Source organism: Lepisma saccharinum, chromosome 25 (assembly GCF_977018435.1).
Source record: "Lepisma saccharinum chromosome 25, izLepSacc3.1, whole genome shotgun sequence".
NCBI lineage: Eukaryota > Metazoa > Arthropoda > Insecta > Zygentoma > Lepismatidae > Lepisma > Lepisma saccharinum.
This window is the reverse complement of record NC_139253.1, coordinates 36,206,891-36,220,398: the sequence shown is the minus strand read 5'-3', so window position 1 is coordinate 36,220,398 and position 13,508 is coordinate 36,206,891. Positions and strand designations below refer to the sequence as shown.

The 13,508-nt window shown below is 38.6% G+C and overlaps 1 protein-coding gene across 4 annotated transcripts in view; it reads right to left on the bottom strand.

Moving 5' to 3' along the window:
* The window catches only part of LOC145978892 (tectonin beta-propeller repeat-containing protein 2), a 116,252-nt gene that overhangs the window by 96,066 nt on the left and 6,678 nt on the right, over window positions 1-13,508 (bottom strand). For all 4 annotated transcript variants that reach the window (XM_083111829.1, XM_083111832.1, XM_083111831.1 and 1 more), the window contains exons 2-5: window positions 12,739-13,010; window positions 2,474-2,629; window positions 967-1,098; window positions 425-585 (exon numbers count right to left, since the gene is read on the bottom strand). In XM_083111829.1, the coding sequence (XP_082967955.1) occupies window positions 425-585; window positions 967-1,098; window positions 2,474-2,629; window positions 12,739-12,954 (665 nt within the window). In that variant the 5' untranslated portion in view covers window positions 12,955-13,010. The remainder of the gene's footprint in view (window positions 1-424; window positions 586-966; window positions 1,099-2,473; window positions 2,630-12,738; window positions 13,011-13,508) is intronic.

Sequence of the window (13,508 nt, the reverse complement as noted above, 5' to 3'; positions counted from 1 at the left end):
ATCCCCCATTTTTGTGTAAAAATTTTTGTATAAAATTTTGTCCCCCCCAAAAAAAATCTCATGATGCAGGCCATGTGGGCACCCCTGCTGTAGGATCCCACACATTCACAGTCTCAGCAATTTACATGAAGAAGTGCAATTAACTATAGAGGCAAGAAAATTCTACGATACAGAAGAAGAGATTATTCCTGGCTCTATAGTTTATTATGGGAATAAATGCACCAGTCATAAACAGCATAAAATAATTACTTTTATTCTGGATGCCTTTAGTTATCTCATTTAACTTGTACATTCACGCATTCTCAGTAAACAGTAAATGAAATATGGCAAAAGGAAAGACACATACTTCTTCTAAATCGGTTACTTTGTCATCTTGTGATACAAACTACTAATTATTACATACTCTTTTAAGCAAAATACTTACGATTTTCTCTCCTTTTGGCCAACTTGGACAACTTTACAATTCTGTTCTCTGCGGCATATTATGGTGCGATACAATGTGGAAACTAGAAGAAGTTGTTGCCTGTAGCATAGCTGCACTATTTCATATTTCTCATTCAGAAGTTCCATTGATTTACTCAAATGCTGAAAAAATTACACATAATAAAAAAAAATCTTGAATTATGTTTTATGAATACACAAATTTGCTCTTGACTGTATTCATTGTAAGAGTTACCACCATGTGCTTCTTATTTGCTACTTTTTCCACTCATACTCAAGTTGCCTAACTTCATTCCTTTAACAAAGTTTTAATCTCTGTATTGTGAACTTATATGTTTTTTTTGGAATTTTGTAACAGGTACTATTATGTGAAGCTGACTGTATTCTGATGAAATAGAAAACTGATACTGTTGATTAAATTATACTTTCAAATATAGAATTTTCATTGATATTTCAGATTATTTACAGATAAATTGAACAGATTTTGAATAAAGTTTTGAAATACTTAAGAATCCGTAAGCTTACCATATAAAAATCAATTTCAGTCAGTACAACTAGTCCATTCTTGTCCCCGCTAAACAGCTTCATGCCATTCATACTCCACTCAATAGCTGTAACGCATGATGAATGAAGACCACTTATGGTGTACCTCTCCACCTAAGTCAAAAATAAATGATTGCATTATAAATTACGATAATGATTTGTTGTGCATTCACTGCAACACAATATTATAATGTAATTTACAATTACAATTATGGGGGATGCTATTTAGAATGCCTACTTGAGGAAACAATGTCCTTCTTTAAAGATTTGCATCATCAAAATAAGCAAAGCGGTATAGAGTGCATGGAAATAATCTATAAAGATGCAGAAGTTAACAAAATATTACACAGCATCAATATATCTTAAAACAAAATATGTCTCCCGTAATTCCTCTACACACCCTCCCCCATTTATTTTCAAAAAAAGAATGGATTTTTGTTATAGCACACGAACCATTGTTCGTAGAGAGTTCCAGCAGCTGGCATTCTCTAGCTGCAACCTTCAGAAACACACTGATGCCTGTCACCAGTAGCCCGATTATAGCCACCAAAGTAAACATGTGCAGTAACTCTAGTCGTGTTTGCTTCACAGCAGTGAAGATGAAGGACCAGGCGGAGCAACGCATGTGTGTGAAATTTTGCTTTAAAATGAGGAAATCTTTAAGTGAAGCTTGGCAAATGCTTCGGCAAGCCTTTGGGAAGGACTGTATGAGTCGATCGCAATGTCATGAGTGGTTTCTGCATTTCGAAGAGGGCAAAACATCGATCAAGGAAGATTCAAGATCGGGAAGACCTTCGATATCAACCAAGGATAAACACATCGATGCTGTGAAGTCGGTATCAGGATCGGGCCATGTCACACAATTTTGAGGGATGCTGTGCGCAGAAAAGGCCTGAGCTGTGGAAAATCAAGAGTTGGGTGTTGCACTATGACAATGTGCCAAATCACACATCACTGCTTGTTGGCCACTTTTTGACTGCCCATGTGATAATCATCATGCCCTACCCTTCTTACTCTCCAGACTTGGCTCCAGCAGATTGTTTTTTCTGTTTCCACAGTTGAAAAAACCTTGAAAGGACATTGTTTTGAAAATGTAGACGAAATTCAGCACAACGCGACAACACAGATGAGAGCTATCCACAAAAACGAGTTCCTGGAGGCATCCGAACAGTGGCAGAAACGATGCAAGCATGCAATGCAAGTATGAGGGAATATTTCGAAGGGGACAAGCATGTGTAATGTTGTAATTGCAGTAATAAAGTTAGTATTGCAAAAGTCCGGTCTTTTTTGAACAGACTATGTATGCATATGTTTACAGCTTTACAGCACATGCAATGCCGCTCCAGAGAAAATTTGAAGATCTGCATATGAATCAGTCCCCCCCTCCCCATCCCATCAAAAAAAATCCTGGGTACGGGGAGGGTGTGTGTGGATAAATTACTGACTACATGCATAAAACGTCAAGTAACACTTTAGGAAAATTAAATACCTGTTTATTGTGTTGCTCCCTGATGCATTCTGGTATCATTTCTGAAGGTGCCTTAGGAACTTGAAACACCGTCACAATTCCCTGGTCATTCCCAGCTGCCACCATATAATCCACAGTTGATATAATTTTTACACAAGTAATTGATGCAGATGTATTCTGCAAATAAAGTTACAATATGATATTCCTATACTTTATAGAATACATGAAAAAATAATGGTAACAAAAATTACTCTGTGATAATGTTTGAATATCTTACATGCATAATAAAATAAAATCAAACACTATAGTGAAACCTCGATTTTATGTATTTCAGTAAACCAAGGTGTAAAAACAAACAGCAGGACAATTGTGAAATATGGGAATATTTTAAAACATTCTGCTCTATCAGGATCATAAGGGTGGAATGAATAATGTTGGAAAATGTCAAATCCAGGAACATAACATTGGGGTTCTACTGTAATATCAAAGAACATTTCAATATTTTGTACTCTCTGGTTCAGACACTTAGCATACTTTAACTCTATTACATGAATATTTGGCACACACTGGAGATGTACTACGTAGAATTTTCAGCAAAAAATGCAGGTTTGACCAGGACTCTAACGCAGATCTTTGGCATACGGTGGCATTGCTCAGCCACTGAGCTACCAAGCTCGCCTGGCCTTGTTTCATTTTTCCCCGTCGCTGTTTTACTTGTGTGGAATAGTCTCTCATTGCTAAGGCAACAGCAGGGGTTTATCTAGGATTTTTCTCCTTTGGATGGGGGGTTTTGTAATCTTTAGGGGGGTAAGTTTGGGGGTGTTAAGTGCATATTTTGGATAGTTTCTAATTCAGTTTGTTCATAGATGTTTCCAGAGATTAACCCCTCACCCTCCCTTCCCTTCATGTAATATTTCAGAAGAAAAGATATGTCAAATGCAGGAAAAGATGGAAAATAGATTTTTTTGATAATGTTAACATTTCAGCCTAACGTTTCGAGTATTGCTTTCCGATAATGTTCAATACTTGATTTAATCAATCATTAGACAAAAGACAAGAGGACATTGAAAAACACAAAATTTAAACATATTATTACCAGAAATCATTTCATGCTATTCTTAAGCTAGTTATAAAGAAATTAGGAACACTTGTGCAATATTTTCTAACTGTATTTGTATGGATATTGTCATAGGTGTAACTCGGAGTTCATATTGGAGGGGGGGGGGGTGTGCTCAATTCATCGATGAAATATCAGTGAGAATGCATTGCATGGGTGCGTGCACGCTTGCCTGTCTGAATACAGATATAATATGACTCTTAAATAAATGGACACACTGCAAGCGAAGCAAGCAAGGAAATTTTTAGAACTATTTCTTTGCAAACTGATAAGGCATATTATTAATTAAACATAGTGAGAATACTTTCATTTCACAGTATCCCACGATGTTTACTCTTTACAATCTTGCTTTGCTCATTCGGCATCCTCTTTACCTCAGGACATGCCCCCTGCCCCCTCCTGTTCTAGCTTCAATTAGAAAATATGCATATATATAATTTTAATTTCTATGTTGCGAGTGAGTTACACATTCTGCTGTTGTTTTCAAATCTCTGTTTAAACAATGATTCACAAACTGAAATAAAATAATGAAACTATATATTTAGAGAATGGTCATGAAGACTTTAAAATATACAAGGTAACCAAAAAAGTTCTTGCCGTTCTAGAGCAGTGATAAACAAAGAGCAATGCAGTGGACGGTACGTACCTTTATGGTTTCAAAGTAATCTCCATCAGCATCTAACCCCTTTTGCCAACGTTCCTGCAGCTGTACAATACCCTGGTGATAAAACTCGGTGGACTTGGATGCAAAGAAGTCCGTGAGTGCGTTCCGCAGGTCTCCCTCATTTGCGAAGGATCTCCCACGAAGGTGGTTGTCGAGGGAATGAAACAGGTGGTAATCTGTTGGTGCAAGGTCCGGTGAATATGGTGGATGGCACAGTGTCTCCCAGCCAAGTTGCTGAAGGGTCTCCCGGGTCCTCTTTGCCACATGTGGCTTGGCATTGTCGTGCAGGAACAGCACACCCTTGCGATGCTGGCTCCTTCTGCCGCAATGCACGGTACACACTTTACAACTGCTGAGAGTAGAGGTCATCAGTGATGGTCTGACCAGGTGGAAGGAGCTTGTAATGCACCACTTGCCGACAATTCCACCATACAGAGCGCATAACCTTTCGTGGGTGCAGAGGTGGTCTTGAGGTGTGAGGAACAGGGTCACGTGGCGACAACCAATGTCTGGTACGCTTGGGAGTGTCATAGAGGACCCACTTTTCGTCACCAGTGAGCAAGCGATCAAATATGGGTGTGTTCAGGTGCCGAGTGAGCAAGGACAAACAGGCTGTCACTCGTTGTTCCTTGTTGGCTGCCGACAATGTGTGGGTGTACCCACTTGCTTAACTTGTATGACTTCCCTATCCCATGCAGGTGCAGTCTGACTGTATCAGCGGAAACATGGAACCTTTCTGCAAGTTCATCACACGTTAGACCACTGTCCTCCTTGATGGGTGATTTCAGGGCCTCGTCATCCAACACATGTGGTCGTCCACTGCGAGGTTCATCCGAAGGCTCACATCTCCCGAAAGGAATTTCTGGAAAAAATGCCTGGCAGTGCGTTCGTTCATGGTATTCTCCCCAAATGCCTGGCAAATGCGGCGACTTCATGCGGCAGCTGACAGGCCCACTTTAAAGTCATACAACAAACACACGCAAAGAAGCTGATTCCATACCTATTTCTCTTCGACACTGGACGAGCCATGCCTGCTGTGTGTGCGCAACATGCCTGTATTACTGACAGTCGATGGTCAGACTAACTCCCGATCGCTTGGCAGGCACGTGCGTCATTTCGTTTCCTCTCTGTGAGCGCATGATTAATGGGACATCAAAAACGGCAAGAACTTTTTGGTTACCTTGTAGTAGGAAGTTGGGATGCAAGTTTGATAGATTGCTTTTCAACTAAATTGGTCAAGGAATTTCATATTGAAGTCCTATAACCTTACAAAGTTTTGGAAAATACTCTTAATGTTGTTCAGAGTTTATCTTTCAAATACTCAATGAGAGACTCTAGGGAATTAGGATTCATGCATATCTTTGCCTTAAAAGAAAACGAAATAACATGTGCAAATAAATGCATGCCATGTTAGCTGCAAAGGGAAGGCAAGGAATTTTCACTTCTAAATTGAGGTAATCCTATATTTTCAATTATTTAAAAATTGAATAGCATTTATGAGGGGCAGTCAAATAAAAACCGAACACCCGCTACAAAGTGACAATGGAGTTTGTTTTATTCAAAGTAATTGCCACAAGTGTTAAGACATTTATCTCACTGGGAGACGAGATGATCAATTCCAGTCTTGTAGAAAGAGGTAGGTTCGCTGACGGATCCACAACCTCACCCACTGTTGCACTTCCTAGTCCGAATGAAACTGACGTCCACGAATGTCTTTCTTCAGGTCACCAAAAATGTGGAAGTCACAAGGGGAAAGATCAGGGCTGTACGGAGGATGTTCAAGCGTTTCCCAGCGAAATGTCTGAAGCTTATCCCTCACCAAATTGGCAGTATGTGGACGGGTGTTATCATGCAAAAGGATGATTCCATCCAATAGCATTCCAGGGCATTTTGACTTTATGGCACGTCGCAGTTTCTGCAATGTGTCTGCATAGCGCTGCGCATTGATTGTGGCTCCACGCTCTAGGAAGTCGACAAGCAGAGGGCCCTTGCAGTCGAAGTTGCAGCTCTTCATGACCTTACCGGAACTCGTATGGACAGCCTTGGAATTCTTTGGAAGGGGAGAATCGACGTGTTTCCATTGTTGGCTTTGCTGTTTGCTCTCGGGCTCAAAATGGTGGCACCACGTTTCGTCCCCTGTGACGATACGTGACAGAAACACATACTCTTCCTCGTGGTACTGCTGCAAATGACTCAGACATGCAGTCATTCTTTCAATCTTTTGTCCTTCCGTCAGTTGATGCGGAACCCACTGTGTGCAAATTTTTCGGAACTACAGGTGATCTTTGATAATGGCATGCACAGAGCAATGACTAATGCCAACCTGAACACGAATTTCTTCCTCTGTGATTCGTCGGTCTTCCCGGATCAGACCATCGATCCTCGCAATCACATCAGGCGTAATGGCTCGATGGGCCTGTCCTGGGCGCGGATTGTCTTGCAGTGATGTGCGTCCTTCGCGGAATCTCTTCTGCCACTCGAGCACACTTGTCAGGGACATGCAGTGCTCGCCATACACTGCAGACATGCGACGATGATTTTCGCATTTTCCAGCACCCTCAGCCACCATGAAACGAACCACACTTCTTTGCTCTTCTTTGCTTGCCTCCATCTCCAATGCTGGATGAACACACTTTTCACTATGCTCACCTCCTGAGCAATGACGAAGCAACTGTGTGGACCTGTGTGTTTTCACTATGCATTTCTCCTACCCTACAGATGGCAGTATCGATACGTAACAACGGTGTTGCCAACTTTTGCGAGGAATGTGTTTTCTGGTGGGTGTTCGGTTTTCATTTGACTGCCCCTCATATTTCACTTTCCAACACTAAGAGCACAATGAACCAAACTATTTTCTTTCTCTCCACGTTTTCCAGCAGGTAGTGGCAAGTGCCGTCATGCCTCCACTGGTGCACCTATGGACAGATATAAATTTGGGACTTAATATAAATTAAATTTATTTTTATGTTTAATTCCTTATACTTCCATTGCTTCCTCTGAAAAGTTGGAAAAAATTAAATATGTCATTATGTCAGGGAATCAACTACTATATTCGATTTACTGTGGCGTATATAGTCACACAGATGTTTAGTCAGATAGTTCTAGCTGTAGTGGAAACAAAAAATAGTAGCAAGAGAAGAAAAGACAAATAAGAATAAGCTGAAAAGAAAGTAGAAGAAGGGAAAATTCTTCTTTTTTTCTTTTCGTCTTTTTCCTCTCTTGCTACTATTTTCTTGTTTCAACTACAGCTAGAACTATCTCACAAACAATAGTAGCAAGAGAGGAAAAAGACGAAAATGAAGAAAACGAAAAGAAAGAACATGAATTTTCCCTTCTTCTTTTTTTCATCTTCTTCTTTTTGTCTTTTTCCTATCTTGCTATGAATTTTTGTTTCTACTACAGGTAGAACTTTCTCACCAAACGTCTGTGTGACTATATACGTCACAGTAAATCGAATATAGTTGAAACAAACATAAAGGGTATAGATACGCCTTCCGCAATACAGCAGAACAATGCGGAGGACGTATATATATGACATCCACACTTAAGGGGTTAAAGTGGGATCCGAACCACTATGTGCCTCCACCGGGTATCAAACCCAGGACCCCTTGATTACAAGGCGACAACGCTACCATTTCACCATCAGGGAGGCCCGGTGAAGGATGGAGAATACTTCATAATCATGAATTGAAGGAATGATATAAATCTCCTGATACTATAGCTGAAATCAAGGCAAGAAGATTGAGCTGGGCAGGACATCTTATTAGAATGAATGATGACAGAGTAGTAAAGAAAATATTCTCCATAAAACCTGAAGGCAGACGAAGAAGAGGGTGACCCAGAATACGATGGATAGGTGATGTGGAGAGACACATCAGGACACTGGAGATAAGAAGATGGAGACAAAAGGCACAAGATAGACAAGAATGGACCGACATTGTTGACTGGATAAGGATGTACTACAAAGATCATAATGCCAAAAGAAGAAGAAGAAGATGAAGACGACAAACCCATTTAACATGCCTTGGGAGAGCTTTAAATTATGCTCATATTTGACTAGATTACATTTTCGAAGATTAAGAAACACAGGTCTCAGCAATGTTACGGCATCACTTGAGTTTTAAGTTTTTTATGAAAACTCTGTAATATATTGTGTGTTTTAGGAAGGATGGGAGTAAGTCACCAATTTTGAGACCACAATAACTGCAGCAAATTTAGAGGTCTTTACCTGAAATTAATCACAACTAGATACACCTCAGGAATGATTTTGTTTTGCATTTGTTCAAAGCATTTCAAGATTGTATATGAAAAATGAATTTTTCATATGCGAGGTGGCTTCCAAATTCTGATGACACTTTCAAATCTCTGCCTAAACTACATTTTTGGACATTAAGAAAAAAACTCTTTTAATAATTTTAGGGCATCACTTCAGCTATAGTTTGACAATCAATGTTTTGAATCATAGTGCATGTTTGGGGAGTGTTTGGGACCAAATTGGGGATCACAAATGTTTTGACCATGGAAATTGTCATTTTCATAGCAACCAGATATTTTGGAGGATGTATAAGGTACGAGGGTCACTATTTATATTTTGAGCCTAACAATGAAAAAGCAGGAATTTGGCATTGAAAACTGCTTTATTGTTTTTCGAAGTATTCTCCTTTATGGTCAATACACTTTTGCATTCGTTCGAACCATTTGTCAAAGCAGTTTTTCCAATCTTCTTGAGATACCTCCATAATATGGTTTTTGAACGCATCAACGGCGTCTTCCGCCAATGAAAATCGTTGTCCACGCAATTTATTCTTGACATTCGGGAACAAGAAGAAGTCATTGGGTGCCAAATCAGGACTGTACGGCGGATGACCCATCAATTCGATTTTTTGACTGTTCATAAAGTCAGTTGTTAGACGAGATGTGTGACAGCTGGCATTGTCTTGATGAAGAATGATCCGACGGCGTTTGTTTGTTTTCCGTATTTGACCGAAGACGTCTGGCAAACAAATTGTTGTGTACCATTCAGAGTTGACCGTTCTACGTTCCTCTAAAGGCACAGTTGCCACATGACCAGTTTTCCCGAAAAAAACAGGCGACCATTTGTTTCGATGTGCTTCGAGCGCGAACAACTTTTGTCGGATTGGGTTCATCTTGAAACACCCATACAGTCGACTGCTGTTTACGTTCTGGCTCATATGCATATATCCATGATTCGTCACCTGTTACAATCTTATATACGTCTTTTGAAGCACCACGATTGTATTTATTGAGCATTTGTTTTAACCAATTGATGCGAGCGTCTTTTTGAGTTTTTGTCAAATTGTGTGGGATCCAACGAGAACATACCTTTCTCACAGCTAAATGATCATGTAATATTTTATATATGCTGGTGGAACTAATGCCTATGGTTGCCTCAACCTCACAGTATGTCACATGACGATCTTGCAGTATTAGGTTTTGCACAGCATCAATGTTTTCTTGAACAACTGATTTTGGACGACCTTCGCGAATCTCGTCGGTGAGCGAATGGCGGCCACGATTAAATTTGTTATACCAGCGTTTCACAGTGGCAAAGGATGGGGCTTCATCGCCAAATGTGGAAGTAAGTTGATCGATGCACTCTTGTCTTGATAATCCACGTCGAAAATCGTAAAAAATCATCGCACGAAAATGTTCACGAGTTAATTCCATTTTATTGTTGTCGTGCAATCTCCAAGGCAACATAAACAACACAAATCAAGCTATTGACAAAACATTTGAAGTATGTTATGGTCAATAATGCCAGACGATTCCGTGCAAACGTCAAATCGCGCCTAACTTCAATCATTGTTGCCAAGGCTGAAAATATAAATAGTGACCCTCGAATTCTATTTGGACTAAATCAGCCAGGCAATTAAATATGGCAAACTTATAATTTGGCATGGTTAATACACGGAGGAAGTATTTATGCTTGAAACATCCAGAAATATAATGGGCAATGAACAAACTGTATTGAAGCAGATTTAAAACATTGCGTTGCATAGTATTTGTGGATTATTTAATGGTCTATGGCAGCTTGTAAAGAAATGAAATAAATGAGATAACAAACGTGCTTGCAGCTGTAGGCACAACATGCATTCAAACAATAATTTGTTTCATAAAATGAAGTTCAGAATGGAATATTCACCAATAGTATTTATTAAAAATGTGCTGCATCTTGAAAAACATATACTTTAACATGCTCAAATTTGAGTATCTTGCAGAGGGAGAGGGGAGAAAGTAACTAAACCTAATTGATAAAATTAAAAGTCTCACTGTATAAAAGTTACAGTTATTGCCTTCTTTTCTAGAAAGAAAGCTCCAGTACTATTCAAGTTGATTTGTTGTGCTACTGTGTTGCTTCTTAATATGTTCATCATAACAACTGCTCAAAATTGTGTTATGTTCATAAACGATAATGCATGCAAGTATATGGACACAGACACACATGTCCAATTCTCTGGTTTGATTGATAGATTTGGTTTATTTTACATCTCTTTTCTGTCACATTTGGCTAATCACGAAGATGAGAATGAGTGATGATATGATGAAATTGATGAAGGGACATACAAAGAATACCTATGCTTAGGCCAGTATTCGAACCCAGGACCTCTGGCATCATAGGAATTTCTCTTAAAATAAAATGTTATTAGTCCTCATCTATAATAAGGTGCAAGTATGGAGTAATATTGTTGACTACCAGAAAAAAAAAAAAAAAAAAAGAGTACTGGCTACAACATAACTACCCCCTGTAGTCTGATTGTTGAATACACCAAAGTATGTGCCTCCTCAGGGAATGCAACCCATAAAACTGATCACAAAGCAACAGCATTAACTATAGTAAAACCTCGTTAACTGTAGAAAGAACTGTATTGCAACAATAAAATTGAGTCCCTGGTTAGCACAATTTTTTTTTACATGAACTCTTAATTTTTCGCTCCCTTGATATTCGTGTTAACGAGGGTTTACTGTATTACACCATCCAGGAAGAGTAGAATCAAAACGTTGGACAAATATTTTAACAGAAATGTTAAATAGTTTGTGATTCAGACAACTATACCCTGTCCCAATTATCTCTGGAGTAAGGCCACACATAGTGTCAGAGAAGGGGAGGAAATCAAGTGGGCAGAGCAAAGCAGTAAACGCTGCTGTGAAGGCTGCTAACTGCAGATGCTTACACCCCCACCATCCACGCAATCCAGTTCCCTCTCAGGTGTTCATTGGGGGAGCAGTCTCTCATCACTACTTGCACAGACTTGTTTTCATTTGCCATCTCCAGAGATAGCTGGGACAGCATATAAAGCAATACAAATTGAATGTTATGATACATTACTACCAGGGGAAAAATGTATTTCATTTCTAAAATATGTATTTTTAAACATAAGCTGAAAATAACACAATAAGACCATTTTGCCCAGTTTTTTGGGTCTTATCTGAAAAAAAAATTAAAATACCCAGGCAAAATGCCAACACTGCTTTAAAGTGGGATCAAAAATATTATGTGCCTCCACCAGGGATTGAACGTGGGACCCGTGAATTACTAGGTGACAATACTATGTCATTGGTGAAGCCCCGAGTCATATCTGTTGTCTAAATATTCGATCTCCACTTCAACATCAAAATACTGACACAAAAAATGTCTATTTCACTCCCAATGCTAAAAATTAAATTTACTTAACAGTGTAACATTTCAACACAATATAAAAACCTATTATATATTAAAATCTCCTCAAAATATTGATTGATATTAATATAAAGCATAGATTTTCAAAATCAAATTTCCACATTGCATCTTTTATTAACTGTGTAACTACATATCATGCACCGAATTATTTATTGAATACACTAATTTAAAAAAAAAGTAGGTGCATTCCATGTAAATAACAAAATGAATCAATCTGGAAATTGTTGTTGTTTTTAATAGCATTAAGGTTTAAATGGTTGTGAATGCACATAATTTTCATACTGCACAAACAAAATCATCATCACCTGCAGCCTATATGCTTCACAGACAAATGAAGCCAATCTTTGCTTCATTTTTTTAAGCATAACACATTTGTATTAATACTTTTCATGCATTCAGGTTGTCATCATACTCACATTTTTTCCATTTGTTGGCAGACACCACAAAGTACCTCATGATTCTATGAATTCAGTTCATTATGACTATTTTATTCCAATCACATGTCTATAGAGCGACCACAAACAAAAGAACCTTTGGCCAAATCCTTCACGCACATTCCCTTCCCCCTCCCCTCCCATGTGGGAGTACGATGCACAGGAGTAGTGGGTCTGCGCAGGATCATTTGCTAGTGGTTCCACTATAGAACCTTACATTTTGGGTTTGAATGTCACACATGTTACAATTGAATCCTCCATGTACAGCCACTGACAGTTCTGGGCTGTAATGCTCCCACTGACTTACAATTGTCTCGTTACAACCCAGAACTGTCCGTGACTGTACATGTGTTTGAATAGGAGTCTTCCTACCTCACATCTTAGTCTCTGAAGCTCCCTCTTCTTGCGATTATACCAATAGACCAAGCCAATGTTTGTCCCAACAGCTATAAACTCCGGCACTGCATCTACACATGTTATGTTTAAATCCTGAGTAAATATACCTCGTTGGGCTTTTGCTGGTATTTGCTGCAGAAGATTTGTTAGTGGTTCCCATTCTCTCAGTATTTCTTGTGATGAATTATCCATGTTAAAGGCATATGCAGTTCTCACTGTATTGAAATATATTTGCTGACATTATTTACCTGTAACATAAATGAGAACATACAGGAAATGACATTTTTCTTAAATGTTCATATAAACCACTCATATTGTACAGAAAATTATTTTTTTAACTTTCACATCAAGTAAATAATTTAAATTATACAGTCCTTAGAAAAATAATATGCAGAAACTCAGAACATTATATTAAATACGGAGAAACTAGTACTCACTTTATCTGCGAAATTGTTTTCTTTCTTCCTTGTTCTATTAATTACAGTAGAACATCGTTTATCTGCATTAATTGGGACCGAAGGTTATGCAGGTAACGATTTTTGTGGATAATCAAACATGTGTTTAGTTAACAAAGAAAAGCACATACAGTACAGGTTTATTTTATACATACAGTACACAGTACTACATACGTATACATGTTACAAGAAAACAAAAGACATGAGAAAATAAGAAAACACTCATTGAATCTTGCTTTCTTGAGTGTGTGGATAACTGACGTTGCGGATAATTGACATGCTGATAAACAA